At 39.0% G+C, this 27761-nt stretch overlaps 2 protein-coding genes and 1 pseudogene across 2 annotated transcripts; all 3 read left to right on the top strand.

Annotated features, from left to right (window-relative positions):
* The first annotated feature begins 599 nt into the window (after positions 1 to 599).
* LOC131797913 (uncharacterized) lies at positions 600 to 3308 on the top strand. The gene is made up of 4 exons (XM_066160550.1): positions 600 to 942; positions 1149 to 1298; positions 1807 to 1929; positions 3034 to 3308. Exons 1-4 carry the CDS (start codon positions 600 to 602, stop codon positions 3306 to 3308), a joined length of 891 nt encoding a protein of 296 aa, XP_066016647.1.
* A 523-nt stretch (positions 3309 to 3831) lies between these two features.
* LOC136277824 (uncharacterized) lies at positions 3832 to 7694 on the top strand (annotated as a pseudogene).
* A 9902-nt stretch (positions 7695 to 17596) lies between these two features.
* Positions 17597 to 20968, top strand: LOC136277823 (protein NEL-like). The gene is made up of 6 exons (XM_066160549.1): positions 17597 to 17939; positions 18147 to 18296; positions 18765 to 18887; positions 19136 to 19261; positions 20797 to 20886; positions 20928 to 20968. Exons 1-6 carry the CDS (start codon positions 17597 to 17599, stop codon positions 20966 to 20968), a joined length of 873 nt encoding a protein of 290 aa, XP_066016646.1.
* Positions 20969 to 27761: the final 6793 nt, after the last annotated feature.

The raw sequence follows: 27761 nt of genomic DNA, 5'->3' as shown, positions 1-27761 counted from the left end.
TCTTTTCAAGTTCTATGCCTTGTTTTACTGGAAAATGCAACTCGAAAATCAAGCCCGAAATCCGACTCAAAATCCTAACTTGAAGGAGCTTTGAGGTTTGCTCACAAGTAGAATTCGAGTTCGTATCACGACCTCCAGTCGCCAACAATCGGTTTTCGATCACTGTTCAAGCGACTGCTCGATAACGGAGAAACTCCAAATCCTAACTCGTTAGCAGCTCCTAACTAACTATTCTAACTAATACAGCTCTAACCAGCCTTTCTTCATTACTCATTTGATATTGCATTTCCTGACCAGAATGCAAATCAAGCTAATGGTTAAAAACCGCAAATATCGACTGACTAAATACGTTTTGGCATTGAACAAACATCCCTTTTCCTTAAATTTGAGGTCCAGTTTAATAAATATATGACTTTTCTGTGCTTGTAATCCTTAGAAACAAACAAATGAAAATAAAGTCAAATTACAAACATAGAAGCATGCATGTTAATCGTGAACTCACGAAAAACCAGTCTACGGATTAAAAAGAAGTTAAGGGTAAGTTTTAGCCGAAAAGATTGTTTGCCTTTTTCTTTTCAGGGAACGTTTTTTCCCACATCATGCGTCGAGAGGAAATGGCCAAAAAGGTCTTGTACGCAGTAGGGCTGTTGATCAAAACCGTGCTGTTATTCTGTACAGCTGCACAGCAATGGGAGGCTACGGGCCAGCCGGAAGTTTCCAAATTTGGGATGATGCTACAACGCCACATCTTCAAGAGGATCACGGGGGCTGGTCTTTCAGATGTGTGCTTGCGGGAATGCTATGCTGACGTCAGATGTCAAAGTTTCAACTACGTGTTTACGCAAAACATTTGTGAGCTGAGCAACCGAACCAAGGAGGCCAGACCAGAGGATTATGTTCCGAACCATGAGAGATTTTACTTTAAGCGAGATTACAAACGAGGTTTGTAAATTTTTTACTGTCTTCTTCCCTTTAAAGACATTTTCAGAGCGCAGAATTTCAACCCAAAATTAAGAAATTGTGTCACATCACTTTCCTTTATTGCCTTAAGTCAAGTCGCCCTCAAATTGAGTGTCCTCGCCACCAAGACGAACGTCAAATCTTGCCCACTTGGAATGCTATGCTACTATGATTGCTTTTTCTTCCAGTCCCACTCGGTTCCATTCCTGAGCTGCCTGCGGAGACTTGCCAGGAAATCAAAATGAGCGAAGGAGGTCAAGCGGTCAGCGGCAAATACTGGTTTCACTCGATTGTACCCGAGAGGACTGTTCTGGCTCCTTGTGACATGAAAACAGAAGGTGAATTTTTAAATTAAAACACTTAAAAGTGGTTATCAATTCACATCTTCTACAGACAAAATCGGTTTACCACGAGCAAAAGCGTTGACGGAGATATTATGGGTAGACTGCTACCCCCTGACCCCCCCCCCTTAGTATTCATAAGGGGAAATGAAAAAATAAAGCAAAACAAAATAATTAAAAATAGTAAGATATCTGACGGAAACAAAGCTATAAAGGAATGCTATCATCTCTCTTAAACTGATCGATTTGAGAACAGGTCAAATAGAATTGAAAAATTTCTTTTTTGACACAGAGATAATCATTCAATAGCAAATTGTTATCACAGCTTTATAGTGATGAAATTTAACGAATAGGGAAGGGGAAATTTTACTTCCTGATGGGGTCGTACAAAGTAAAATTTTGGCTCCCGCCGGAAGCAATTGGTCTAATGAATCCACGAACGAGTAATAATTCAGCAAATACCTTTTTTTTTTTAAACTGACCACAAACTATTTAATTTTTTCAGACGTGGATGAGTGTAATTCAACAATTCCCGTGTGTGACACCAACGCCGAGTGCGCGAACACCATCGGTTCTCACAGTTGCTCGTGCAAAGCTGGTTTTACTGGAAACGGAAAAAAGTGTGTCGGTAAGTTAGTGAAATGACTTTCACTATTGCCTGAAGCAAGTCATTTTAAAACAAAGCAAAACCAAAACAATCCCGGCTTAATCTGGACACTCGATTAAAAAAAATTGCTTTAATAACCGATTTGAATTATACCCCATACCATGTCACGTTCAATTGCTTATACGGCGAGACACTTTCGCCAATAACAGTCATTTTCGATCGATTCCTCAATAGGCAGGTACAACAACAGGATAATAGTACCCAATGTAAAAAAGATCCTTACCATCTGTTAATAGGGTCGGACAGCACTTGCTTCGGTACCAGCTGCTTTTTCGTGAGTTTAACCAACGTTGAGGCAAGAGCGACCTCAGTTTGTTTTGATACTCGCATTTCGCATTCTCTATCTTTCCTTATCGTTATGTGAAGCTTATAATCCTTTGGAAATTAGCTCTCGAATATATATACTTTTTTAACAAGAGTCGGTCCTGATACGGGACCAAGATGGAATTCGTCCTTTATTCTCATGATCCTGTTGATCATGATTTTGTTCAGCTGTAATAGAGTAAGGAGGAAATAAAAGCCAATCCCTCTTAGGGGTTAAAGGGTTGAATTGAAGAATACATCTCGCTTAGCGCCTTACTTACCCTCCCCCCCGCTTAAAAAATAACAGAATCATTGATCTTTGAAGTCTGCTTCTCACAACTATGTCGAACTTTCTGACTTGATCAACCTTAATTATTTTTTTTTCATTATTATCATGTTTTTATCTCGTGGTTTCCTTTAATTCTAAGAAAGCATTGATTGGTGCAAACAACGAGGCGAGATATAATAACGTGTACTGGGTTTAGAAATCTGAAATGTCACACAAACACGCTTTCATTGTGTTAACACGTCTGAAAGGGAGACAACGTTTCCATAAGTGTTCCTCTAGTTCACACGGGGTTGGAAATAGAAGTTGTGCCTCAGATTGATGTGCGTCACACAACGGTTGTCACGCTGTAATTCGTAAAAATGAAAAAGCGAAATGTAGACATTACCACCACCAAGATGACGAATGCAACATAACGTGAAAACGGTAGGTAGGACAATCCTTACCTTTTATCTCTTTTTTGGTTTTTCGTATAGGTGGCCTTAATAATTCCGTTATTCTTACCAACCTCGACTACACCAACTACACAGGTAAGCTACTTTCCTACCTAGAGCCAGTCCTCCTGAGTTCAGAGTGGAGCAGGTTTGTGAAGTGTTGGCATGCTAAGACAGAAGGCTGGGCGGCATCGACATTCCACAGCAACTGCGACGGGAGGGGACCCACAGTAACAATCATCAAAGCGAACGATTCCATATTTGGTGGATATACTGATGTGTCCTGGGGACCAAGCGGTGAGTACGTTTTTGAATAATAAAATTTATATCACTTTTGTATCATACAGTAACATTTAATAAATTTAGGATCTAAATATATTTTCTTTCTAAACTGCACTTAATAAGCTTCCCAAAGCCAATACCAAGGTCATTAAAACGGACCAGTAAAAACAAAGAACAAGAATAAAAGCTGCGCGAGGCGCGAGAAAAACGCCATATACCAAGTCACACTTGGTATAAGACTGATTGACATATCTTAGTGCCTATATCAGAAGCCTCTCTTCTCTCCCCCCCTTAGGATCTCTTGGTGCGTAGTAATGTTTCTATACAGCTCCACTATAACCCTCCAAGCCGCTCACGCTAATAAGACTCTCATAAGGGTTGGTTAACCGCCATAGCGAGCTTGTAGAAGCTTCAAAATTGGCTGCCGCCGTACCCACCTTTATTAACTTATACTTGACCACCCCTACGTAGATCATCCCATTTCTCTTTTTAAGTTTTGAAAGACCTGAAGGAATTGTAGGATGGTCTAACAACTGATTAATAGAACTTACAGTCACTATGTTCTTACAACGTCACCTGGTTTATATAGGTTCATGTCGTAACTCCTATGCTTGGAAAGCTTTTCTCTTCTCCCTCAACAACATCAAAGGATACAATCCTGTGAAGCTGACACAATACCGAAAACAGCAATACGCAATGTGCAGTTGTTCCTCTTACGGACCCCTTTTTGGTTGGGGACGTGACATCTACATATATGACGACGCTGTAAACAATCAACACTCTTTTACTGAATGCGGTGGGACGTACAAAAACCCCACGGGTTATTCAGCTGGAAACTGTAAATTTTTCACAGGAGCATTTCGTTTTACTCCATCCGACATTGAAGTTTTCTTCGAAATCGGTAATTATTGTACAGAAACACTTAAAACCCTGTCGTAAATATACGATGAATAAATATACATAAACTCTAGTCCTTAGCAACGTTTAGGGATTCTAAAAGTGCATGCGCTGGTCATATACAGCAACGAAATACTATTCAGGTTATGGTGGCGGCAGTGCTAAGTTAATTGTATCTCAGGTCCAGTGCTCATCGACTAAATCAGGGAAAAAAATTGATCTAGATGCTATGTTTTGCCATGAAATTGAATCGCTAAGTCGGGCTAAAGCAGACAGTTCAACCCAGCTAAACTGAACTTTTGGTTTTTGCTTTTCGTTTCCCAGTTTTACACCCACTTAAGAAAATGTGTTCTCGTGAAATTTAGTTGATGTGTTTACAAAATAAATGCTCAAGGAAATATTTAAGTTTAAATGGGATCACATGGTTAGCACCTCGCCCTGTGAATAAGGATATCTGGGGCTCTAGTTATTGTGAAATACTTTCACGGTTGTGAAAGAAGAAATAACATCTTTCTTTATTCTGGAACGTCTGTTATTGAAATTTACATTCGAGTTTCTTCTACGCACACAGGTGGCCTTGGTGCATCTACTATACTTAGAGGCCTGGACCCCAATGAATACTTGGGAAAGATGATTTCATTTTTAGACCCAGTTCTTCCCAGTGCATCCCGTACTGACTTTATTAAGTGTTAGCATGCGAAGACTGACGGCTGGGCAGCATCGACATTCCACAGCAACTGCGATGGGAGGGGACCAACGGTGACAATCATCAAAGTGAACGATTACATATTTGGTGGATATACTGATGTGTCCTGGAGCGGAGGCAGGCATATCAAATTTTTTAAGAGGGGACAAGACAAGTTTTTACGATCAACTATCATTCCTTTTGGGATTTAAGGGGGGAGAGGGGGGTGCTGGAGGAAATTTTAAACGATGCTCCTTTGATAATAGCTCAAAGCCTTTATTATTTTATGTTAGTTTTTTGGCCATCAAGACTTCTTCACACTAATATCGTCTATTGAAATATTTCCTATTTGATACACCTGCAGAACAGTATCACACCCTAAAACATCTAGTAATGACAACACTTAGACCAAAGGGGTCATTTGCTTCAAGTCACAAAAAGTTTTGCTCGCTTTACTTCAAAGTAACTTCTCAAATCTTCCATAATTGATTTTGGTACTCATCTCTATACCCAAACTAGTAAAATATCTCCCTCTCCTTTACAAATCCCCATTTTAAAAAAAAACCTCCCCGTCTAGCTCATGATAGAAAATGAACTCCCCCCCCTACTCTTCCTTAGAGGGTTTACGTCTTCTTCCAACATTTTTACGTATGACTATATTGTTCTATTGTTTTCCTATTTCAGCTGGTTCTTGCGCAGGTTATTCCTACGCCAGAAAAGCTTTCATCTTCTCTCTCTATAACGTCAAAGGATACAATCCCGTAACATTTACACAATACCGAAATCAGCAATATGCAATGTACAGATGTAACACGTATGGACCCACCTTTGGTAGGGGGTGTGATCATGATATCTACATATCCGACGACTCTGGAAACAACCAAAACTCCTACACCAGATGTGGTTGCACGTACACGACACCTTCAGGGTACTCAACTGGTGACTGTGGTTTTTTTACAGGGGCGTCTAATTTCTCTCCAACAGACGTCGAAGTATTCTATGAGGCAGGTAATCAAGAAAAACACCCCTTTCCAAGGATAAATAGTTAGTAGGGCCTGTAGCAAAATCAAAGCGTGCATTGTAGGAAAGTTCTCAAAAAGTTGAGTTCCTGGTGTACGGATAGCTTACTTTTCTGTCATTTTAAAGGAATGTGTAGGGTTGTAATGTCTCTTTCGCAACAGTCATTTAAGTTCGGCACAGAACACGTTGCGTGATGAGTCCGAGAGGACTTTCCTGAGTTGCCGTAGGGGTTTGTGGGTGTTATATGAAAACTAAGTTGGTGGGGCCACCTGAAAGAACGCCTGAGCTAAAGAATACATTTCAGACATGGTTTGATGCTACTCTGACTTAAAGATTTAGTAAGTATAACCGAGATGTTTCAGTTCATAGACTCAACGTTTCGACGCTCCTGTCTGGTGCCTTTATCATCACCCCTGATGAAGGAACTAGACAGGAGTGTCGAAACAAGTTCTCAGTTACTTTCATCTTTAAACCAGAGTAGCATCAAACCATGTCTGATTGTCCACCTGGTTGCTTTGTGAATTTTAAAACAATTTTCATTCTCTCTGTCGCTTAAAATACCGCTTGGTAGACGGGGTGGAAATTTTTTTAACCTGCCGGATCAGTAATGTTAGACCATCTAGCGGGCCAAACGAGGGGTGACGAAATTATCCACTTTAGATTGAAAGACGACACCACCAATCAAAGCTCTTGTTTCATTTATTTAACCAACTGTAATTTTTCCTCTTCTTTTCCTTCTTCAGGGCTCGGTTTGTCCGCCATACTTCGAAGTCTTGATTACAGCCAGTACTTGAAGGTACTGTTTTCGTATTTGGACCCAATCGTTATCAATAGAGAGCGTAGCAGGTTTGTGAGGTGTTGGCACGCAGAGACTGACGGTTGGGCAGCATCGACATTCCACAGTAACTGTGATGAGAGGGGACCCACAGTGACTATCATCAAAGTTAATAACAGTTATATCTTTGGTGGATACACTGACGTGTCCTGGACCAGCAGTGAGTAAAAAACAAGCAAACATCTCTCACATGTAGAACAGATAACAAATCGATAAGTCGTGGACTTACAAACAGAAAATATCACATTAACAATTGCGATCCCAAAGTAGACAAACTCATAAGTAGCCTGAAAACGCGTTTGAAACGGGTTTTGACTTAAAGTCTTGTTTCGGATTTGATTTTTGATTTGATTTTGATTTTGATTTGATTTGATTCTGACAGCTCCATTTCGTGCCTTTTCCCCGTGTTTCGTTGTATCCATTATTCATATTGGAGAGCTGAAACGAAGGATGTTCAATTAATGCTCACTTTAGATCATATGTTGCCTTTGAATAACACTTCGGACCATATTTCAAGTGCTTTTTTTTGAAAAGTGAAAATATGCTCTCGAGTTCTCTAAAATTTTTTCTAAAAAAGTTGAAAAAATCATTTTTTATGGTTATCATCATTAATTTTTTTCCTGACTCGCATAGTTTCTAATGCTGCTAAATCTTTTCATTTAAGGTCCATGTGATTATTCATCAGCCAGCAAAGCTTTTGTTTTCTCTCTTTACAACGTCAAAGGTTACAATCCTGTGAAGCTGACACAATACCAAAACCAGCAATACGCAGTGTACAGATGTTCCTCTTTCGGACCCACTTTTGGTTTGGGACATGACATCCACATTTATGACGACGCTCCAAACAATCAACACTCTTATACTAGATGCGGTGACACGTACTCCAACCCCACGGGCTATTCAGCCGGAGATTGTAAATTTTTCACAGGAGCATTGAATTTCACCCCATCTGACATTGAAGTTTTCTTCGAAATAATAAACTGAACACAAAAAAACATGCTGTCTTAGTAAGTATCAAGTAATTATAATAACAATAGAGTTAATAGAGTTAGTGTGCTTTCACATAAGGCCCGGTCAACAGAACTTGCACTGTATTCTCTCAGTGCTTAGTCGTTTATTTCGTCTTTAAAAAAGTGCTCTGATTGGTGGAAAATCCATGTTTATTGTACCGATAAACATATAATTTTAACAAAAGCAAGAGACTGCACTTTCTATTCGTTTACTAGCGTGATAAACCATGCAGTATATTGGTGGAACACTCAAAATATTCTTAGATTATGAGCAGTGAAAGAGTGATTTACAAACTTTTTTCGTGTTCTCCCAACATCCTGTGTGGTTTGTTAAGCCAATGAACCGATAGAAAGAGCAGTCTATTGTAAAAAGACAGCGCATTTTAGGCTGGCAAGGTTGAGGGCGACTCCATTGAGAAAACTCTGCAACTGGAACATCATGCTGTAGGTCTGAAATTCTTCAGAAATCCGGCTGTTGAGCATTCAAAATAATAGATCTTACAATTAGAAAACACCCAAGTTGTAAGCCCTTTCCCCATTCAAGATGGGGAATTTGTAGCGCGCACCGCCTACTTTAGTAGCACCACTCCTCACCCAGGAGTAGAAATGGGTACCTGCAAAATGCAGGAGTCAAAGAAACTTGACGAAAGGTTTAGGATTTACCAGGAGCCCATAATCCGGAGCTTCCCACTTCCACGTTTACCCTCTGAGTCATCCCTGTCCCGTATCTTTTTATTTTTAGAAGCACCTCCCACGGGGTTTTTCGCGGGAGTTTACACAATAGCCAATCATATGAGAGCTGTGGTCCTCTATTTTTTATGTCACATGCAGGCCACACGAAAGTATTTCAATAATGGCGAAAAGCGCGGAAACTTTACCATTTTCTTTTTGGGTGTTGTGCGAACGTCAGCGTGTTTTCGCGGGAAATTAAAGAACCCCCCACGTATCTCAGTTCTAAAAATAAAAAGATACGAGACAGGGTTGACTCAAGGGTACAATTGGTATGGAGGCTCCGGGTAATGGGCTCCTGTGTTTACATATACCTGCCAAATGTTAGCATCCGGTCAGCGGTCAAGAAAGAAGTAGTAGTGCCCCTGGTGCTGTCGTGTTATTTACACCAGGACATTTTGCTACAAGATTGACCTTAACGTAAGTTCAGTGTTGAAAAGAGTAGATATGAAAATGTTACCAGTTAAGTAATGTAAAATTTTTAAACTCTCTTTAAGTTAGATTGATATTATGTGTGCGTCACTTTCATCATTAATCAATAATTTTTTAGTGTTGTGATAATTATACTGTTGTAGCTTGGGTGCTGCGCCGCGAGACGGCGAAAGTTTTGCTTCACAGAAGTTAAACACTTGCTACCTGTGAAACTTTCCTACAAGAATTATCGAAAAGAGAAATTGCTTCTTTCCATTGAAGACTACCACAGAGGCATCAGCACAAGATGAGGGGTGATCACGGCCAACATTCTCATTCAAATTCTGTCGTAAAGAACCAATAATTTCCTTCTAATCAGAACTGAAATTGAGCCGGCAGAAGAGAATTTAAGAATTAAGAACAGCAATTAACAAATCAAAACTGAAAGTGATGAACGTAAAGGAATTTAGTTGACAGTGAAAGTCACTGATCAGAACCACAATTGGATCAAGAGAACAACATTTAAGTTATGAGAACACCTCTCTTTTTTGGCGTCGCCACAAGCCAAAAGTGATTTTCGACTAGATTACCCGTTTTTGGATAATTCAGCACGTCTGAAATCACCAGAATGCCAAATTTTATTCCTTAATCTTTGGGGAATAACCAGCCTTTTTTTTTTAAACTGATGTGTCCTAAACCCTTCATATGGGCAGAAAATGAAAGTAGACTGGCAAGAGAGAATTTAACAATTTACAACACAACGCAAAGAAATTTAGTTGACGCTGAGAGTCACTGATCAGAACCAAAATTGTACCAAGAAATGAAAGAAAACTTTTTTTCGACGGGAAATTGGGAGTCAAGAGGATCGCTCTTAGCAAACGTGGCGCTTGAGTAACTTCCCCGGGCCTCACTCGGTTACCCGTGATCGCGACACGTCCCCAGGCCTGATCAGAACAAAAATTGAACAGCGGGATGATCAGTTGTAGTAATTTCTGTCTTGTTACTTCAATTTCTGCCTCATGTCTCAGTTGCTGTTCTTATGATTTAAATGTTGTTCTCTTGGTTCAATTTTGGTTCTGATCAGTGGATTAAATTCCTTTGAGTTGTGTTCTTAATTCTTAAATTCTCTGCAACCTGGTTTTTCATTAATTTTTTTGCCCATGAAAGAGGTTTATGACACATCAGATTTAAAAAAAAGTTTGGTTGTTCCCCAGAGATTAAGGAATAAATTTGGCATTCTGGTGATATACAGACATACTGAATTATCCAAAAACAGGTAGTCTAGCCAAAAATCACTTTTGGTTTGTGGCGACACAAAAAGAGAGAAGTGTTCTTATAATTAAAATGTTGTTCTCTTGGTTCAGTTGTGACTCTGATCAATGACTTTCAGCGTCAAATAAATTCCTTTGCGTTGTGTTCTTAATTCTTAAATTCTCTTCTGCCAGTTTAGTTTCAGTTCTGATGAGAAGAAATGGAAATCGTTGATTCTTTACAAAAGAATTTGAAAACAAACATTGGCGGTGATCACCCCTCAGCACAAAGCCGTGGTTGAATTTTGTTTTCCTTCTTTCTCAATTCATACTATGCTTTACTATAACAAAAATATAAAGGAAATAACAAGAATGTAATCATGCAACCCCAATATCAAGAACATGTCGCCCAAGGTTCAACTTCTTTTTTCATCTCATTTCATCATTAGGCTCGACTAGTCTTGTAGATTTTAACCAGTTAGAGGTATAGCTAAAATCTTTAGAGGTTTTTATCCTAGTGTCAGGGAACATTGAAAAAAACAGTATGTAGTTTTAAGGGGGGTTAGAGGTGGATAGACACACAAAAAGTCAGTTCCAGTCTCCAAGACAGTAAAGACATGCGAAAGGGCGAGCAAACCACAAACGGCGGTTGTGGTTCTCAGAAAAACAGCTGAGCGCCGTTTTTCGCAGGCGATTCCAGATGGCTGAGAGCCTGCTACAGACTGAGAGATAAGGAGACTTGTGATTTGCGTTAAGCCTTACCTAGCCCCGATATTTAACATATGTTTAACTCATGAAAAAAAAACTTCAGTTTGTATAGAAACACTTTGTCGGACGGTTGATTCTTTCGACAGCGATGTGGTTATGTCATCCAGGAAGGAAGCCTTTTAACAAGGCCTCTGAATGAAATTTCGACCTCTCTTGTTCTTGATTTATCAAGCATGTCTGAACCTTAGGTCGATATCGAGTTATACAAAGAATTGGTCAAATATAATTTAAAAATTATTTGAACATCAAGTTTATATCTGATCGTAACTGTGGCTGTCAGAAATCAACTGTAATCCTTTGAATGTAAATAAAACTAAGTTCACCACTCGTTTATTTTCATTGTATTTCATTGAAACGTATTAAGATAACCTGCGGTCTCAGTTTTCAACGACTGATTGATGCACAACAGTATTAGATCGATGGACTGAAAGTAAAATGTTTGCACGTACACATGACGTGCCAGATCCAATGAGTAGTTCCACCTCGGCAAATTTCCCCTTTCTGGGTTTTCCCGCGCTTTTGAGCACCTCTTCATTTTCCCGCGCTCAGTTACGCTTTGTTCTTTCCCCTTCTTTTTTCCCAATTTCACCCATTCAATGTTTCCTCGCGCCAATCAACAGCTGTATACTTTCCTATGTTAGTCATTTATCAACTATTCCTTAGCAATCGTATTACATGCATTTCGAGTTACCACTTTGCCTCACTATAAATATGAGCTCGTGAAAGTTTTTTTGTTTCCTATTTTGCAGCAGCCATTGCATGCTGATTTCATACCATGACCGCTAAATATTAATTATCTTTGTGAAGATCAGAGAAACGAACGGATGCATTTCAAAGAGTTGTAACTACCATATAATCTGTTGATGTCAGTATTATCTGACTATGCAGTCTAGATAAGTGCTAACTAAATATAGTAACAATAAACCTAACCCTTTACACTCTAACATCATTATGCATATTCTCCACACTGTTCTCTATACATATCCTAAGGTACTGACAGGGAGAATTTGTTGAACAATCAAGAGTTTCTTTTGTCGACGATCATTTCGATTATTCTCATGACCTTACTGTCTGATTCTGAGGTGATAATGTAAGGAGAAATGAGATGCTGGTCACTCTTAAGGGTCAACAAAACTTGCTGTTTCTGCGATCTCATCGCACCGCCAGTGAGATGAGATCTCAGAAACATCATGCAATTTGCGGAGGAAAGAGTGGCTCTTTCCCTTGATCTTTCTATGTAACTAGCTGTGTTAGCTCAGTTACCAAGATTTTCGGTTTTTTAATGTTGTTATAAGGGTGATCACCATGATTTTTCACAGCAGAACTTTGTTTTACTCTGACTGACATCCAAGTATTTTATGAAATAAGCAACTTTACAATAATCCATACCATGTTCAAGAAATTTGTTTATTAACAGAGACAACATTACGAGGAATCATGTTACTACTGCGCATGCTTGCGCTCTTTTGTCGAATGAAAAAATTGTTACGCACTTGTCAGGAGAGAGAAAGAAAATATATCAACCCTTTGACTTCTAGGAGTGACTAGAATCTAATTTCTCCTTACAATATCACCCCTGAATCTAAAATTAAAAACTTTTTCCAGCCATGAACCTTGTTTTACATGCCTGGGAATATAAAAATTGCAAACAAATTTCTTTTTAGCCTTCTTCCTAATAACTTACGCACATTGAAGACGTCAGTAACACGACAAGAACAAAACCAAACAAAACAAAACAGAAATATCGGAAGTTCAAAAAATTTAATTAATTTTCCATCAGTCTTGACGTGTGTGGTTCGCAAGGAAGATTTGAAGCTACATTTCGCTGTTTACATTTGAAAACGTATCATCGTATAAGGTCGGACAGCACCTGCGTCGGTATCAATTGCAAGAGCTGCGCTAACATACGGACAAGAGTTGCCAGCAAAGAAACATTTTCGGAGAAAACGGTAGGAAATAATTTGTTTGGGCTCAGTTGTAGAGTATTTCGTTTACAGATAGAGCTATGTCAGAATGGCATGGCTACGCAAAGGTACTTTCTGGTAAAGGAAAAAAAAAGGAAAATGAAAACTGTCGGTGTCTGGATGAAACCCAGAATTTATGTCAAAAAACTGGACGAGTTTTTTTCTGGCAACAAGAGGCTTAATTGCTGTGGTAATAGAGTAAAATAGGATGGAGGACATATTGGCTTAGTCGGGAGAGTTCTACGAAGGCAGCGGTCTCTTCTATTTTTTTTTTTTATTATTATTTATTTTTCACTTCCATCCGTGTCTCCCGCCCTTGCCAAACCTTAAATATTTTTTTGAAAAATTTAAAACGCGAAGAAAGATCTGAAATTCGTTTCACAAGTGCTGGAAAGCTTCTGCAAGGACTCAAATCCCAGCATATTGTGAAAAAGAGCTCGTTGATTGATAAACTAAGCATTGTATTACTCCCAAAAAAGCGCCTCGAAACTTCAGATTTTCAAACTTAGCTGTGGTGTTTTTGCTTCCTTTATAAACTCATGGTTGATTATCAACCAAGTTTTTCCTTTTGCTCGACGATGCAGTAGCGTAAAAGGATCTTTCAGAAACTGGCAAGCTCCTGTCTTTCGCCAAGTTTACATGCAAGTGCTCTTCAGCTTCCTACAAATATTGCGGAGATCATTTGGGTGAAGATAGAATAAAACGGTCGTGTTAGAAATCTAACTCAAGTGTGAAACATATCCTGATTCCCCGCGAGGATTCCAGCCTCAGACACTTAAAGCAGTCCCTGAAAAGCTCCGACTTTTCCATAATTTATTAATATTTTTGTTCAATAATGCAGTTTGAAAACTGTCCGTATTTTTTTTGGTAAATGAAGCATACCTTTTCCACCCAAGGACAGTAGCGTTTTCACAATCCACTCTACTGTCTACATTTCGCTGTTTACATTTGTTTTGTCACCCGGTACTCAACTTATCTCAATCTGTTTTGTATCTCCAGTTGCATGGACTGATAACTTGAAAATTCTTAATGAACGTGTTCAAAAGGAAATATCTTGATGTCCCCACTTTGCAACTTGAAAAGTTTAGTAACTCCGGCCGTTATGACTGCTTAGGGTTAGAGAAATCAGTGAAACGAGTTTTTGTCGGGAGGATCGCAAAAGTTTTCAAAAACAAGTAGGAGACTAACAAGGAGTCCGACTATTGAATAATTGATTAGTTTAAACAATTCTTAAACGAAGCAAAGCGTATGGACCTGAGTAAGATGTAAAATTTCAGCTTGGTCGTTGCATAAGAAAGATCTCTTGTCATCAGTAATGGAGAAAGAGCCGGGTTAAAGAAGCACACAAAGTTGAAATCCCATACCTCGCACTTTTTTAAAATAAATGTTTCAAAAAGAATTTGTTAGATATTGGCTCACTTTATTGGCAAGCCAACAATCAAATTGGAAAGTATTATTTTCAACAAAACTTCATACTGTCCAACTCGAGCAGCTGAAAATTTTTCAAGCTCTATGCAAAATTCTTTAAGTTGAGTTTTGCGGAAAATTTCTTATTTATGGCAGTTAACATTTATAATAGGTTTTCTTACACGGTATTTAACTTTTTCTTGCAATCCTTTTTGTAACCCCAGTTACATGCACTGATAACTTAAAATTCTTAATAAATGTGTTCAAAAAGTAAAACCTCGATGTCCCCACGCAAATGTGAGTATTTCCAAAGTCACTTTTGACCTGTTTTTTTTATTGGAAGGTGTCATACGAATCACTCAGAACTTTTCCATAGTCCTAAATAGCCGCAGAAATGTTAACCTGAGGTTTCCATGACTGATTGAAAATTTCAAAATGTGATTAAATTTAGTAGCCATTATTCTCCTGGGTAATTCCTCAATAGGCAGGTACAACAACAGGATAATAGTACCCAATGTAAATAAGATCCTTCCCACCTGCACTTGTGTCGGTATCAATTGCAAGAGCTGCAGTAACATACAGACAAGAATCGCCAGCAAAGAAACATTTTCGGAGAAAACGGTAGGAAATAATTTTGCTTGGGCTTAGTTGTAGAGTATTTCGTTTACAGATAAAGCTATGTCAGAATGGCATGGCTACGCAAAGGTACTTTCTGCTAAAGAAAAAAAAAGGGAAAATGAAAACTGTCGGTGTCTCGATGAAACCCAGAACAAAGAAGCAATTATGTCAAAAAACTGGACGAGTTTTTTTCTGGCAACAAGAGGCTTAATTGCTGTGGTAATAGAGTAAAATAGGATGGAGGAGATATTGGCTTAGTCAGGAGAGTTCTTACGAAGTCAGCGGTCTCTTTCCTTTTTTTTTTTTTTTTATTATTTTTTATTTCCATCTATGTCTCCCATCTTCGCCAAACCTTGAATATTTTTGCGAGAAAAGTTAAAACGTGAAGAAAGATGTGAAATTCGTTTCACAAGTGCTGGAGAGCTACTGCAAGGACTCAAATCCCAGCATATTCTGAAAAAGAGCTCGTTAATTGATAAACTAAGCATTGTATTGCTCCCACGAAGCGACTAGACTCAAAAATTTGAGTTCAGTTTTTAAAACCTCGCTGCAGTGGTTTTCGCTTCCTTTACAAACTCATGGTTGATTATTAACCAAGTTTTTTTCTTTTGCTCGACGACGCAGCGGCGTAAAAAAAATCTTTCAGAAACTGGCAAGCTCCTGTCTTATGCCAAGTTTACATGCAAGCGCTCTTCAGCTTCTTACAAACATCGCGGAGATCATTTGGGTGAAGATAGAATAAAACGGTCGTGTTAGAAAACTGACTCAATTATGAAACATATCCTTATTCCTCCGAAGATTCCAGCCTCAGACACTTGAACCAGTCCCTGACAAGCTCCGACTACAATTTTTTTTTCATTTCATTAATATTTTTGTTTAATAATGCAGTTCGAAAATTGTCCGTATTCCGTTTGGAAAATGAAGTACACCATTTTCACCCAAGGACACCAGCGTTTTCACATTCTTCTCAACTGTCTTCAATTCGGTGTTTACACTTGAAAACGTATCATCCGCACTAACACACCCAAAAAGGCTAATACAAGTGACGAGAAGAGGCGCATTTTTGTCACTGTTTTCAAAAGCCTTCGTTGTCACTTGTCGACACTAGCTTGAATTAAAACGGAACTCCTTAACAACGATGCATTTTCAAAATTTTTCTGTCCTCACGGCCTAACAAATGAACCTCAGAGCTGCAACTTGTGGGTTAGGTAGTACATATACATCGACGGCGTATTTCACAATCGTCCAGTCCAACTCGTCTGCACGTTTGTAATTCCACTCACTGTTTACCATGCAGTTCTTATGATGCTAGTTTGGAGAATTTGGCATTGGGTCACTAACAACTAATATTCCCTCAATTTATAGTTCTCTTTATTCTCATTACTTGTCTGCTTGACATTGTACTGATATTGTAAGGAGTAATTCTGTCTTGGTCACTCTCCGGAGTGATGAAGTTGCAGCTTGGTCGTTGAATAAAAGAGATCTCTTATCATCAGTGTTGGAGAAAGAGCCAGGCATAAGGATACAGGCAAATTTGAAATTCTATACCTCACACTTCCTTTTAATAAATAATTCAAAAGGGATTTGTTAGATAATGAATCACTTTATTGGCAAGCCAACGATCAAATTGAAAAGTATCATTTTCAACAAAACTTTAAAGAGTCCAAGTCGAACAGCTGAAAATTTTTCATACGCTATGCTAAATTCTGTAAGTTAAATTTTGCAGAAAAATTTCTCATTGGGTGCAGTTTATATTGGGTTTTCTCACTCGGTATTTAACTTTCTATTTCAATCTTTTTTGTAACCCCAGTTACATGCACTGATAACTTGAAAATTTTTAATGAATATGTTCAAAAGGCAATATCTTGATGTCCCCACCTTGCAACTTGAAAAGTTTACTAACTCCGGCCGGTATAATTGAGTGAGTATCAGAAATAAAACGAATTTTTGCCGGAAGGATCGTAAAATTTTTCAAAAACAAGTAGGAGACTAACAAGGAGTCCGAGGCTTGAATAATTGATTAGTATACTTCTTAAACAAAACAAAGCGTATGGACCTTACTAACATGTAGAATTATGTCATGCAGGACCGCAAATAATTTTGTAGCCCGCAAAAATTAAAAGAACTATTTCGGCATCTTTTCAAGTTCTATACCTTGCCCTACTGGAAACTTCAACTCGAAAATCCAGCTCAAAGTCCAACTCAAAATCCTTACTCGAAGGAGTGTTCGCTGAAAAGTAGAATTTCGACTTCGTATTACGACCTCCAGTCGCCAACAATCGGTTTTCGATCGCTGTTCAAGTGACCTGATAACGGACAAACTCCAAATTCTAACTCGTTAACAGCTCCTTACGAACAATCCTAACTAATACAGCTCTAACCAGCCTTTCTCCATTATTCATTTCATATTGCATTTCCTGACCACAATGCAAATCAAGCTAATGGTTAAAAACCGCAAGTATCGAATAACTAAATACGTTTTGGCATTGAACAAACATCCCTTTTCCTTAAATTTGAGGTCCAGTTTGATAAATATGTATGACTTTTCTGTGCTTGTAATCCTTAAAAAAATAAACAAATGAAAATAAAGTCAAATTACAAACATAGAAGCATGCATGTTGATCGTGAACTCACGAAAACCAGTCTACGGATTAAAAAGAAGTTTAGGGTAAGTTTTAGCTCAGAAGATTGTTTGCCTTTTTCTTTTCAGGGAACATTTTTCCCACATCATGCCCCGAGAGGAAATGGCCAAAAAGGTCTTGTACGCAGTAGGGCTGTTGATCAAAACCGTGCTGTTATGCTGTACAGCTGCACAGCAATGGGAGGCTACGGGCCAGCCGGAAGTTTCCAAATTTGGGATGATGCTACAACGCCACATCTTCAAGAGGATCACGGGGGCTGGTCTTTCAGATGTGTGCTTGCGGGGATGCTATGCTGACGTCAGATGTCAAAGTTTCAACTACGTCTTTACGCAAGACATTTGTGAACTGAGTAACCGAACCAAGGAGGCCAGACCAGAGGATTATATTCCGAACCCTGAGAGATTTTACTTTAAGCGAGATTACAAACGAGGTTTGTAAATTTTTTTACTGTCTTCTTCCCTTTAAAGACATTTTCAGAGCGCAGAATTTCAACCCAAAATTAATAAATTGTGTCACATCACTTCCCTTTATTGCCTTAAGTCAAGTCGCCCTCAAATTGAGTGTCCACACCCCCAAGACGAACATCAAATCTTGCTTACTTGGAATACTTTGCCACTATGCTTGCTGTTTCTTTCAGTCCCTCTCGGTTCCATTCCTGAGCTGCCTGCGGAGACTTGCCAGGAAATCAAAATGAGCGAAGGAGGACAAGCGGTCAGCGGCAAATACTGGTTTCACTCGATTGTACCCGAGAGGACTGTTCTGGCTCCTTGTGACATGAAAACCGAAGGTGAATTCATGCGTTTATCAATTCACATCTTCTACAGACAAAAGTCGGTTAACCACGAGCAAAAACGTTGACAGAGATGTTATGGGTAGACTGCAACCACCTGACCCCCCCCTCCCCCCATCCCAATATTCATAGAGGGAAATGAGAAAATAAAGCAAAACAAAATAAAAATAGTAAGATATCTGACGGAAACAAAGCTTTGAAGGAATGCTATAATCTCTCTTAAACTGAACGATTTGAGAACAAGTCAAATAGAATGAAAAAATTTCTTTTTTGACACAGAGATAATCATTCAATAGCAAATTGCTATCACAACTTTATAGTGACGAAATTTAACGAATAGGGAAGGGGAAATTTTGCTTCCTGATGGGGTCGTACAAAGCAAAAATTTGGCTCCCGCCGGAAGCAATTGGCGAATACCCTCCTTTTTTGCTTTTAAACTAACCGCAGACTATTCCGTTTTTTCAGACGTGGACGAGTGTAATTCGACCATTCCCGTGTGTGACGTCAACGCTGAGTGCGTGAACACCGTCGGTTCTCACAGTTGCTCGTGCAAAGCTGGTTTTACTGGAAACGGAAAAAAGTGTGTCGGTAAGTTAGTGAAATGACTTTCACTATTGCCTGAAGCAAGTCATTTTAAAACAAAGCAAAACCAAAACAATCCCGGCTTAATCTGGACACTCGATTAAAACAAATTGCTTAGATAACCGATTGGAATTATTTCTCACACCATGTCACGTTCAATTGCTTATACGGCGAGACGCTTCGCCAATAACAGTCATTTTCGATCTACTATTGCTCTTGAGCTCAAGCCATTTAGTTTTTATACATTCTCTCAGATGTCGACGAATGTGCCAATAAATCGCATGACTGTGACGCCAATGCCTCTTGCAACAATACCGCTGGTTCCTATCGATGCACCTGCAATTCCTGGTACCAAGGAAACGGAACAAGCTGCTATTTTCGTGAGTTTAACTAATATTGAGATACAAGTGACCTCAGTTTGTTATGATACTCGCATTTCGCATTCTCTGTCTTTCTGTATCGTCATATGAAGCTTGCAATTTTGGAAATATATTTTTTTAATATGAGTCGGTCCTGAATCGAGACCAAGATGGAATTCGTCCCAAAAACGGGCTGCATTATGACCCTTTACTCCTTAGCATCAGTACAGATATTCTCCTCGCTGTTCTCTATGCATACCGTGTGGTGCTGCCAAGGGAATTTGTTTGAAAATCAACAGATTTATAACTTGATGATTATTTCATTTATTCCCATGATTCTGATGTTTGGTTCGGCGGTAATACGGTGAGGAGAAGTTAAATGCCAAACCCTCTTAGGGGTTAAAGGGTTGAAGAATACGTCTCACTTGGCGCCTAACTTACCACCCCCCCCCCCTTAAAAAAGAAACAGTTTCATTGATCTTTACAGTTTGTTGCTTACAACTATGTCGAACTTTCTATCTTGATCAGCCGAATCACTCAGAACTTTTTCCATAGTCAAAAAAAGCTGCAGAAATGTTAACGTGAGTTTTTTTGACTAATTGAAAGTTTCAAAATGCGATTAATTTTAGTAGCCATTATTCTCTTTGGTAATTCCTCAATAGGCAGGTACAACAACAGGATAATAGTACCCAATGTAAATAAGATCCTTATCACCTGTTAATAGGGTCGAACAGCACTTGTTTTCGGTACCAGCTGCTTTTTCGTGAGTTTAACTAACATTGAGGCACGAGCGACCTCAGTTTGTTTTGATACTTGCATTTCGCATTCTCTATCTTTCCTTATCGTTATGTGAAGCTTATAATCCTTTGGAAATTAGCTCTCGAATATATATACTTTTTTAACAAGAGTCGGTCCTGATACGGGACCAAGATGGAATTCGTTCTTTATTCTCATGATTCTGTTGATCATGATTTTGTTCGGCTGTAATAGGGTAAGGAGGAAATAAAAGCTAATCCCTCCTAGGGGTTAAAGGGTTGAATTGAAGAATACATCTCGCTTAGCGCCTTACTTACCCTCCCCCCCCGCTTAAAAAATAACAGAATCATTGATCTTTGAAGTCTGCTTCTCACAACTATGTCGAACTTTCTGACTTGATCAACCTTAATTATTTTTTTTTTCATTATTATCATGTTTTTATCTCGTGGTTTCCTTTAATTCTAAGAAAGCATTGATTGGTGCAAACAACGAGGCGAGATATAATAACGTGTACTGGGTTTAGAAATCTGAAATGTCACACAAACACGCTTTCATTGTGTTAACACGTCTGAAAGGGAGACAACGTTTCCATAAGTGTTCCTCTAGTTCACACGGGGTTGGAAATAGAAGTTGTGCCTCAGATTGATGTGCGTCACACAACGGTTGTCACGCTGTAATTCGTAAAAATGAAAAAGCGAAATGTAGACATTACCACCACCAAGATGACGAATGCAACATAACGTGAAAACGGTAGGCAGGACAATCCTTATCTTTTCTCCCTTTTCCGGTTATTCGTATAGGTGGCCTTAATAGTTCCGTTATTCTTACCAGCCTCGACTACAACAAATACACGGGTAAGCTGCTTTCCTACCTAGAGCCAGTCCTCCTGAGTTCAGAGTGGAGCAGGTTTGTGAAGTGTTGGCACGCTAAGACAGAAGGCTGGGCGGCATCGACATTCCACAGCAACTGTGATGGGAGGGGACCCACAGTAACAATCATCAAAGCGAACGATTCCATATTTGGTGGATATACTGATGTGTCCTGGGGACCAAGCGGTGAGTACGTTTTTGAATAATAAAATTTATATCACTTTTGTATCACAGTAACATTTGATAAATTTAGGATCTAAATATATTTTCTTTCTAAACTGCACTTAATAAGCGTCCCAAAGCCAAAACCAAGGTCATTAAAACGGACCAGTCAAAACAAAGAACAAGAACAAGAGCTGCGCGAGGCGCGAGAAAAACGCCATATACCAAGTCACACCTGGTATAAGACTGATTGACGTATCTCAGTGCCTATATCAGAAGCCCCTCTTCTCTCCCCCCCTTAGGATCTCTTGGTGCGTGGTAATGTTTCTATACGGCTCCACTATAACCCTACAAGTTGCTCACGCTAATAAGACTCTCATAAGGGTTGGTTAACCGCCATAGCGAGCTTATAGAAGCTTCAAAATTGGCTGCAGCCGTACCCACCTTTATTAACTTACACTTGACCACCCCTTCGTAGATCATCCCATTTCTCTTTTTAAGTTTTGAAAGACCTGAAAGAATTGTGGGATGGTCTAACAACTGATTAGTAGAACTTACAGTGACTATGTTCTTACAACGTCACCTGGTTTATATAGGTTCATGTCGTAACTCCTATGCTCGGAAAGCTTTTCTCTTCTCCCTCAACAACATCAAAGGATACAATCCTGTGAAGCTGGCACAATACCGATATCAGCAATACGCAATGCACAGTTGTTCCTCTTACGGACCCATTTTTGGTTGGGGACGTGACATCCTCATATATAACGACGCTGTAAACAATCAACGCTCTTATACTAAATGCGGTGGGACGTACAAAAACCCCACGGGTTATTCATCTGGAGACTGTAAATTTTTCACAGGAGCATTTCGTTTTACTCCATCCGACATTGAAGTTTTCTTCGAAATCGGTAATTACTGTACAGAAACACTTAAAACCCTGTCGTAAATATACGATGAATAAATATACATAAACTCTAATCCTTGGCGACGTTCAGAGATTCTAAAAGTGCATGCGCTGATCATATACAGCAGCGAAATACTATTCAGGTTATGGTGGCGGCAGTGCTAAGTGAATTGTATCTCAGTTCAGGGATATCAGTGCTCATCGACTAAATCAGGGAAAAAATTGATCTAGATGCCATGTTTTGCCATGAAATTGAATCGCTAAGTCGGGCTAAAGCAGACAGTTTAACCTAGCTAAACTGAACTTTTGGTTTTTGCTTTTGGTTTCCTAGTTTTACACCCACTTAAGAAAATGTGTTCTCGTGAAATTTAGTTGATGTGTTTACAAAATAAATGTACAAGGAAATATTTAAGTTTAAATGGGATCACATGGTTAGCACCTCGCTCTGTGAATAAGAAGATCTGGGGCTCTAATTATTTTGAAATACTTTCACGGTTGTGAAAGACGAATAACATCTTTCTTTATTTTAGAACGTCTGTGATGGAAACTTACATTCAAGTTTCTTTTACGCACATAGGTGGCCTTGGTGCATCTACTATACTTGGAGGCCTGGACCCCAATGAATACTTGGGAAAGATGATTTCATTTTTAGACCTAGTTCTTCCCAGTGCATCCCGTACTGACTTTATTAAGTGTTGGCATGCTAAGACTGACGGCTGGGCGGCATCGAAATTTCACAGCAACTGCGATGGGAGGGGACCCACAGTGACAATCATCAAAGTGAACGATTACATATTTGGTGGATATACTGATGTGTCCTGGAGCGGAGGCAGGCATATCAAATTTTTTAAGAAGGGACAAGACAATTTTATAGGATTAACTATCCTTCCTCTCCGTCCTTTAAGGATTTAAAGGGGGGGGGGGGGGTGGAGAGGGTCCTGGAGGAAATATTAAACGATGCTCCTGTGATACTAGCTCTAAGCCTTTATTTTTTCATATTAGTGTTTTGGCCATCAAGATTTCTTCACACCAGTGTCGTCTATAGAAATGTTTTCTATGTGATACACCTGCAGAACAACATTACATCCTAACACATTTGCTTCAAGTCTCAAAAATATTTACTCGCTTTTCTCCAAAGTAGCCCCTAAAATCTTCCATAATTGTTTTTGGTACTCGTTTCTATACCCAAACTAGTAAAATATCTCCCTCCCTTTCACAAATCTCTAGTCTGAGAAAAAACTCTTCGTCTAGCTCATGATTGAAAATGAACTCCCCACCCCTCTCCTTCCTTAGGGGGTTTATGTTTTCTTTCAGCTTTTTGATGAACGACTACATTGTTCTTCTATTTCAGCTGGTTCTTGTGCAGGTTATTCCTACGCCAGTAAAGCTTTCATCTTCTCTCTCTATAACGTCAAAGGATACAATCCCGTAAAGTTGACACAATACCGACATCAGCAATATGCAATGTACAGATGTAATACGTATGGACCCACCTTTGGAGTTGGGTGTGGTCATGATATCTACATATCCGACGACTCTGGAAACAACCAGAACTCCTACACTAGATGCGGTTGTACGTACACGACACCCTCAGGGTACTCAACTGGTGACTGTGGTTTTTTTACAGGGGGGTCTCATTTCTCTCCAACGGATGTCGAAGTATTCTATGAAGCAGGTAATCAAGAAAAACACCCCTTTCCGAGGATAAATACTCTAAGGGTCTGTAGAAAATCAAATCGCGTATTATAGAAATATTCTCAGAAAGTTTTGTTGCTAGATTACGGAAAGCCTACTTTTTTGTCATTTTATGAGGGTATGTGTAGGCTTATAAAGTCCTTTTGTTGTATTCATTTAAGTTCGTCACGCAACGTCTTGTCTGAGTTGCCGCGGGGGTTTGTGGGTATTACATTAAACGAAATTGTTTGGGCCACTTGAAAGAACGGCTGAGTTAACAAAAACATTTCAGACATGTTTTGATGCTACTCTGGCTCAAAGATTTTAATGAATGTAACCGAGACGTTACAATTCACCGACCCAATCTTTCGACGCTCCTGTCTAGTGCATTCATCAGGGATGATGATGAAGACACTAGACAGGAGTGTTGAAACGTTGGGTCTATGAATTGTAACTTTTCGGTTACATTCATTAAATCTTTAAACCATAGTAGCATCAAAACATGTCTGATTGTCCACCTTATTGCTTTGTGAACTTTAAAACAAATGTCATTCTCTCTGCCGCCTAAAATGCCGCCTGGTAGACGGGCTGGGAATTTTCTAGCTTGCCGGATCAGTAATGTAAGATTATCTAGCGAGCCAAACGAAGGGTGATGAAATTATCCACCTTAGATTCAAAGGCATCACAACCAATCAAAGCTCTTGTTACATTTATTTGGCCAACTGTAATTTTTTCCTTTTCTTTTCCCTCCTCAGGCCTCGGTTTGTCCGCCATACTTCGAAGTCTTGATTACAACCAGTACTTGAAGGTGCTGTTTTCGTATTTGGACCCAGTCCTTATCAATAAAGAGCGTAGCAGATTTGTGAGGTGTTGGCACGCAGAGACTGACGGTTGGGCAGCATCGACATTCCACAGTAACTGCGATGGGAGGGGACCCACAGTGACTATCATTAAAGTTAACAGTTATATCTTTGGTGGATACACTGACTTGTCCTGGACCAGCAGTGAGTAAAAATAAAGCAAACATCTCTAACATGTAGAACAGATAACAAATCGATTAGTTGTGGACTTTTCTTGTAGCATCGAGTTCATCTTAGAAACAGAAAATATCACATTTACAATTGCGATCCCAAATTAGATTAACTCGTAAATAGCCTGAAAACGCGTTTGAAACGGGTTTTAACTTAAAGTCTTGTTTCGGATTTGATTTTTGATTAAAGTTTGGTTTTGATTTGATTTGATTCTGACAGCTCCATTTCGTGTCATTTCCCCGTGTTTCGCTGTATCCATTATTCATATTGGAGAGCTGAAACGAAGGATGTTTAATTAATGCTCTCTTTAGATCATATGTTGCCTTTGAACAACACTTCGGACCATATCTCGAGAGCTTTTTTTGAAAAGTGAAAAATATGCTCCCGAGTTCTTTGAAATTTTCTCTGACAAATTTAAGTGTTCGGTTCTAGTTCGGCAAATAAAAAAATTATTTTTTTTATGGTTATCATCGTGTATTTTTTTCTCATTCGCATAGTTTCTAATGCTCCTAAATCTTTTCATTTTAGGTCCCTGTGCTTCTTCTTCAGCCAGCAAAGCTTTTGTTTTCTCTCTTTACAACGTCAAAGGATACAATCCTGTGAAGCTGACACAATACCGATACCAGCAAGACGCAATGTACAGATGTTCCTCCTACGGACCCATTTTTGGTGTGGGACGTGACATCATCATATATGACGACGCTATAAACAATCAACACTCTTATACTGAATGCGGCCAGACGTACAAAAACCCCACGGGTTATTCGGGTGAAAACTGTGGATTTTTCACAGGAAGTCGTTATTTTACTCCATCTAACATTGAGGTTTTTTTCGAAATAACAAACTAAACACTGAAAACTATGCTGTCTAAGTAAGTATCAAGTAAGTATCGTAACAATAGAGTTAATAGAGTTAATGCCTCCTCACACAAGGCCCGGTCAACGGAACTTGTTCTGTATTCTCTCAGTGCTTAGTCGCTTATTTTCGTATTTAAAAAAAAGCACTCTGATTGGTGGGAAATCAATAGTTTATTGTACCGATAAACACATAATTTTAGTTACAAAAGCAACAGACTGCACTTTCTATTCGTTTACTAGCGTGATAAACTACTCAATATGTTAGTAGAACACTCAAAATGTTCGTAGATTATGAGCAGTGAAAGAGCATTTACAAACTTTTCTCTCGTTCTTCCAACATCCTGTGTAGTTTGTTAAGCCAATGAACCGATAGAAAGAGCAGTCTATTGTAAAAAGACAGCGCATTTTAGGCTGGCAAGGTTTAGGGCGCCTCCATTGGAACATCATGTTGTAGAGCATTCTAAATATCAGATCTTAGAAAACACCCAAGTTGCAAACCCTTTCCCCATTATAGATGAGGAATTTTTAGCGCGCACTGCCGTTGTGCGCACCGCCGTCATTTGCGTCGCACGTGCGTTTTCAGTTGCATCATTGTTGAAAAGAGTAGATATGGAAATGTTACCAGTTAAGTAATGTCAATTTTTTTTAACTTCCTATAACTTAGATTATGTTATATGGGCATCATTTTAATCATAAAGCAATAATTTTTTAGTGTTAAAATATATATTGTTGTAGCTTGGGTGTTGCACCGCAAGATAGCGAAAGTTTTGTTTCACAGAAGTTAAACACTCGCTGCCTGTGATAGGTTCCTACAAGAATTATCGAAAAGGGAAAATTGCTTCTCTCCATTGAGGTCAACCACAGAGGTATCAGTGCAATGTGAGGGGTGATCACGGCCAATGTTCTCTTTCAATTCTGTCATAAAGAACCAACAATTTCCATTCCTTCTCATCAGAACTGAAATTGAGCCGGCAGAAGAGAATTTAAGAATTAGGAACATAAATCAGCAAGTCAAAACCCAAATTGATGAACACAATGGAACTTAGTTGACGCTGAAAGTCACTGAGCAGAACCGCAATTGAACCAAGAGAACAATATTTAAATTATGAAAACGCATCTCCTTTTTTTTGCGTCGACACACGCCAAAAGTGATTTTTGGCTAGACTACCCGTTTTTGGATAATTCAGTACGTCTGAAATCGCCAGACCGCTAAATGTATCCCTTAATCGTTGGGGAACAACCAAGCCTTTTTTAAAACTGTTGTGTCTTAAACCCTTTCCATGGGCAAAAAATGAAAGAAGACTGGCCGAAGAGAATTTAAGAATTAAGAACACAACAGAAAGCAATTTAGTGGACGCTGAAAGTCACGGATCAGAACCAAAATTGGACCATTAAATGAAAGAATACTTTTATTGGACGGGAAATTGAAAGTCGAGAGGACTGCTCCTGGCGAAAGTGGTACTTGAGTAACTTTCTCGGGCCTCACTCGGTTACTCGTGATCGTGACACGTCCCCAGGCCTGATCAGAACAAAAATAATTGAACAGCGGGATGATCAGTTGTAGTAATTTCTGTCTTGTTACTTCAATTTCTGTCTCATGTCTCAGTTTCTGTTCTTATGATTCAAATGTTGTTCTCTTGGTCCAATTTTGGTTCTGATCAGTGGATTAAATTTCTCTGAGTTGTGTTCTTAATTCTTAAATTCTCTTCAACCCGGGTTTTCTTTCATTTTTTTTTTGCCCATGAAAGGGGGTATAGGACACATCCGTTTTAAAAAAAGTTTGGTTGTTCCGTAAGGATCGAGGAATAAATTCGGCATTCTGGTGATATACAGACATACTGAATTATCCAAAAACGGGTAGTCTAGCCAAAAATCACTTTTGGTTTGTGGCGACACAAAGAGAGAGAAGTGTTCTTATAATTCAAATGTTGTTCTCTTGGTTCAGTTGTGGATCTGATGAGTGACTTTCAGCGTCAGCTAAATTCCTTTGCATTTTTTTCTAAATTCTAAAATTCTCTTCTGTCGGTTTAGTTTCAGTTCTGATGAGAAGAAATGGAAATCGTTAGCTCTTTATAGTAGAATTTGAAAGAAAACATTGGCGCTGATCACCCCTCATAGTATAAAGCCGTGGTTGGATTTCATTTTTCTTCTTTCTCAATTCATACTATGCTTTACCATAACAAAAATCAAAAGGAAATAAGAAGAATATAATCATGCAACCCCAACATCAAGAACATGTCGCCCAAGGTTCAACTTCTTTTTTAATCT

The sequence above is a fragment of the Pocillopora verrucosa genome, chromosome 13 (assembly GCF_036669915.1).
Source record: "Pocillopora verrucosa isolate sample1 chromosome 13, ASM3666991v2, whole genome shotgun sequence".
Taxonomy (NCBI): Eukaryota; Metazoa; Cnidaria; class Anthozoa; order Scleractinia; family Pocilloporidae; genus Pocillopora; species Pocillopora verrucosa.
The sequence above is the reverse complement of the archived record's forward strand: the minus strand, read 5'-3'. Positions and strand labels throughout refer to the sequence as shown.

Coding starts and splice junctions, on each gene's coding strand:
- LOC131797913 (XM_066160550.1), top strand. CDS start 600: ATGCGTCGAGAGGAAATGGCCAAAAAGGTCTTGTACGCAGTAGGGCTG. Junction 943..1,148: donor TAAGCGAGATTACAAACGAG/GTTTGTAAATTT, acceptor TTTTTCTTCCAG/TCCCACTCGGTTCCATTCCT. Junction 1,930..3,033: donor AAACGGAAAAAAGTGTGTCG/GTAAGTTAGTGA, acceptor TTTTTCGTATAG/GTGGCCTTAATAATTCCGTT.
- LOC136277823 (XM_066160549.1), top strand. CDS start 17,597: ATGCCCCGAGAGGAAATGGCCAAAAAGGTCTTGTACGCAGTAGGGCTG. Junction 17,940..18,146: donor TAAGCGAGATTACAAACGAG/GTTTGTAAATTT, acceptor TGTTTCTTTCAG/TCCCTCTCGGTTCCATTCCT. Junction 18,297..18,764: donor TTGTGACATGAAAACCGAAG/GTGAATTCATGC, acceptor CCGTTTTTTCAG/ACGTGGACGAGTGTAATTCG.